Source organism: Malania oleifera, chromosome 2 (genome assembly GCF_029873635.1).
Source record: "Malania oleifera isolate guangnan ecotype guangnan chromosome 2, ASM2987363v1, whole genome shotgun sequence".
NCBI lineage: Eukaryota > Viridiplantae > Streptophyta > Magnoliopsida > Santalales > Ximeniaceae > Malania > Malania oleifera.
The window spans coordinates 82,890,562-82,893,772 of NC_080418.1; the positions used below are offsets into that span (position 1 = coordinate 82,890,562).

The 3,211-nt window shown below is 39.8% G+C and overlaps 1 protein-coding gene across 1 annotated transcript; it reads right to left on the bottom strand.

Moving 5' to 3' along the window:
- Positions 1-1,378: 1,378 nt before the first annotated feature.
- On the bottom strand, positions 1,379-2,561 carry LOC131148267 (uncharacterized). Its single transcript, XM_058097988.1, has 2 exons — positions 1,770-2,561; positions 1,379-1,390 (listed from the first exon to the last, which is right to left on the bottom strand). Exons 1-2 carry the CDS (start codon positions 2,559-2,561, stop codon positions 1,379-1,381), a joined length of 804 nt encoding a protein of 267 aa, XP_057953971.1.
- Between the last annotated feature and the right edge of the window lie 650 nt (positions 2,562-3,211).

The following is a 3,211-nucleotide window of genomic DNA, read 5'->3' on the forward strand; positions in this document are numbered from 1 at the left end:
TAAGCATGCCATGTAATCTCACAATCTCTCTAAAGAACAAATCAGCAACATGCGAGGCATCATTCATTTTGTGACATGGAATAAAGTCTGCCATCTTAGAAAATCTATCCACAACCACGAAAATTGAATCTCGAATCTCTCCCATGTTTAGTCCTAGGCAATCCTAACACAAAGTCCATTGAAATATCAATCCAAGGCTCACTAGGAATTGGTAAAGGGGTATACAAATCATTGGACCTCACTTTGGATTTGGCTTGCCTACATGTAACACATCTACCACAAATTCTCTCAACCTCTCTTTTCATGTGAGGCTAATAGAAGTGTTCCTGAAAAATGGCTAAAGTCTTTGCAACTCCAAAATGTCCCATTAATCCCCCACCATGAGATTCCTGCACTAACAACTCCCTCAAGGAACAATTTGGTATGCATAATTTATTCTCTCGAAATAGGAATCCATCAAGCCTAAAGAATTTACCACAAGCGGTTTTCTCACAAGCTCGGTATGCTTCACAGAATTTGTGGTCACCAGCGTATAAGTTTTTAATGTGTTCAAAACCAAGCAATTTTGCATCAAGTGTGCAGAGTAAAGCATACCTGCGAGAAAGTGCATCGGCGACCACATTCTCCTTGCCTTGTTTGTACCGGATGACATATTGAAACGTCTCAATAAACTCCATCTAACGCGCATGCCTTTTGTTTAGCTTGTGTTTTCCCTTCAAGTGTTTCAAGGACTCATGATTAGTGTGAATCACGAATTCCTTAGGCCATAGGTAGTGTTGCCACGTGTCTAAAGCTCGAACCAATTCATACAACTCCTTATCATAAGTTGCGTAGTTTAAGGCTGCCCCACTTAGTTTCTCGTTGAAATAAGCAACTGGTCATCCCTCTTGCATAAGAACTGCGCCTATGCCAATACCTGAAGCATCACATTCAATCTCAAACGTTTTCTAAAAGTTAGGTAAAGACAATAAGGGGGCATTGGTTAGCTCCTATTTGATTAATTGGAATGCCTTCTCTTGTTCTTCTCCCCATCTAAATCCAACGTTCTTCTTGATCACTGCGGTAAGTGGTGCGGCTATGCTACTAAAGTCCTTCACTAACCGTTGGTAGAAACTAGAAAGTCCATGAAAACTATGAACATTACCTACACTTGTGGGACTTGGCCACTCTTGGATTGCATATACCTTCTCTTCATCAACCTGTATACCTTGTGCACTAACAACAAATCGCAGAAATACAAGCTTCTCGGTGTAAAAAGTACACTTCGTCAAATTAGCAAACAAATTTTCTTTTCTAAGGACATCTAAAAAAGATTTCAAATGTACTACATGATCGTCTGCATTTTTTCTATAAATGAGTATATTATCAAAGTAGACAACTACAAATCTGCCTATAAATGCATGCAAAACATGATTCATAAGTCTTATAAAGGTGCTCGGAGCATTTGTCAATCCAAAAGGCATGACTCACCATTCATACAAACCATACTTTGTTTTAAAGGTAGTTTTCCATTCATCTCCTTCTTTTATTCTAATATGAAGATAACCACTCTTTAAATCAATCTTAGAAAATACACAAGAACCATGCAATTCATCTAACATATCATCCAAGTGAGGAATAGGATGACGATACTTTACCGTTATGTTGTTGATGGCTCAGAAATCAACGCATATTCTCCACGTCCCATCCTTCTTAGGTACCAATAAGACCAGAACAATGCATGGACTCATGCCTTCCCTCATGTTCCCTTTTTCAAAAAATTCACTTACCTGCCGTTGAAGCTCCTTTGTATCCTCGGGATTGTTCCTATAGGCTGGTTGTTTTGGAATTGTCACACCAGGAACAAAATCAATTTGATGTTCAATCCCTCGGATTGGAGGTAACCCATGTGGTGTTTCCTCGGGAAAGACATCCTCATACTCCTGTAAAAGAGAAACAATAGAACTAGGCAAAGCAAAGTCAGGTTCGTTAGTATTCAGACATGCCTTTTTGTACAAAAGTACAATAATCGGCTGAGTTGAAAACATTGCTCGCTTAATTTCACTCACTTTTGCATAGAAATTCGTTTGTTTTCTCCCTAATTTTCTCTCAATGGCTGAGTTTTGATTTTCTTTTTCTCTCTCATTTTTCTCAGCCTCTCTCTGATTTTCACTCCTTTTCTTTTGTTCGCTCTCTTTTTGCAATCTCACTTGATCCTCATATACTTGCTGCGGACTCAATGGTACAAGAGTGATTGATCGTTGATTAAGTACAAAAGAGTATTTGTTCGTAAAGCTATCATGCTTAACATGCGTATCAAACTGCCATGGACGCCCTAGAAATAAGTGTCCAGCTTGTATTGATACTACGTCACACAACACTTCATCTTCGTATTTACCAATTCGAAATGCAACTAACACCAGCTTGTTCACCTTTATCTCACCACCATCATTTAACCATTGCAACTTGTATGATCTAGGGTGCTTCAACATGGGTAGTCCCAATTTTTCCACCATAATTGTGCTTGCAACATTAGTACAACTACCACCATCAATAATCACACTACATACCTTCTTTGACATTGCACCTAGTGTGAAAGATGTTCTCCTGCTATACATCATTAACTCCTTTTGCTTGCAAGCTCAATGCTCCCCTTGCCACCAATGTCAATGCATCAGGGGCTAAATATTCCTCCTCGGAAACGTCCTCCAATGGTGGCATATCATCATTGTCGGAATCTTCATTGTCAGTCACAATTTCACCATTGTCTTGCAACGCCATGACCTGTTTGTTTGGACATTGACTTGCTATGTGTCCCCTGCCTTGAAATTTAAAACATTTAATGTCACGATTCCTAGAGGTAGAAGTGTCAATTTTACCGTGAGGAACGTGGCAGGTGTTCGCGGACTTGGGCTTGGTTTTGGACATTTTTGACTTTTCCTTCTGCTTGCTATAACTCGGTTTCAAAGAGGTAGAACTAGAGTTATGGACAACATGAGACACACCCCCATTCTTGAGTTGTTGCTCCACTTTGATGGTCATGTGCACTATATCTTCCAACTCCACATAATTCTGCATGTCAACCTTATCTTGGATTTCCCGGTTTAATCCAAATAAAAACCTAGCCATTGCAGCTTCGCGGTCTTCTTCTACATTAGCCCGGATCATAGCAATCTCCATCTCCTTGTAGTAATCCTCTATGCTCCGGCTTCCCTGCCTAAGACCTTGTAGC

Coding starts and splice junctions, on each gene's coding strand:
- LOC131148267 (XM_058097988.1), bottom strand. CDS start 2,561: ATGTCAAAGAAGGTATGTAGTGTGATTATTGATGGTGGTAGTTGTACT.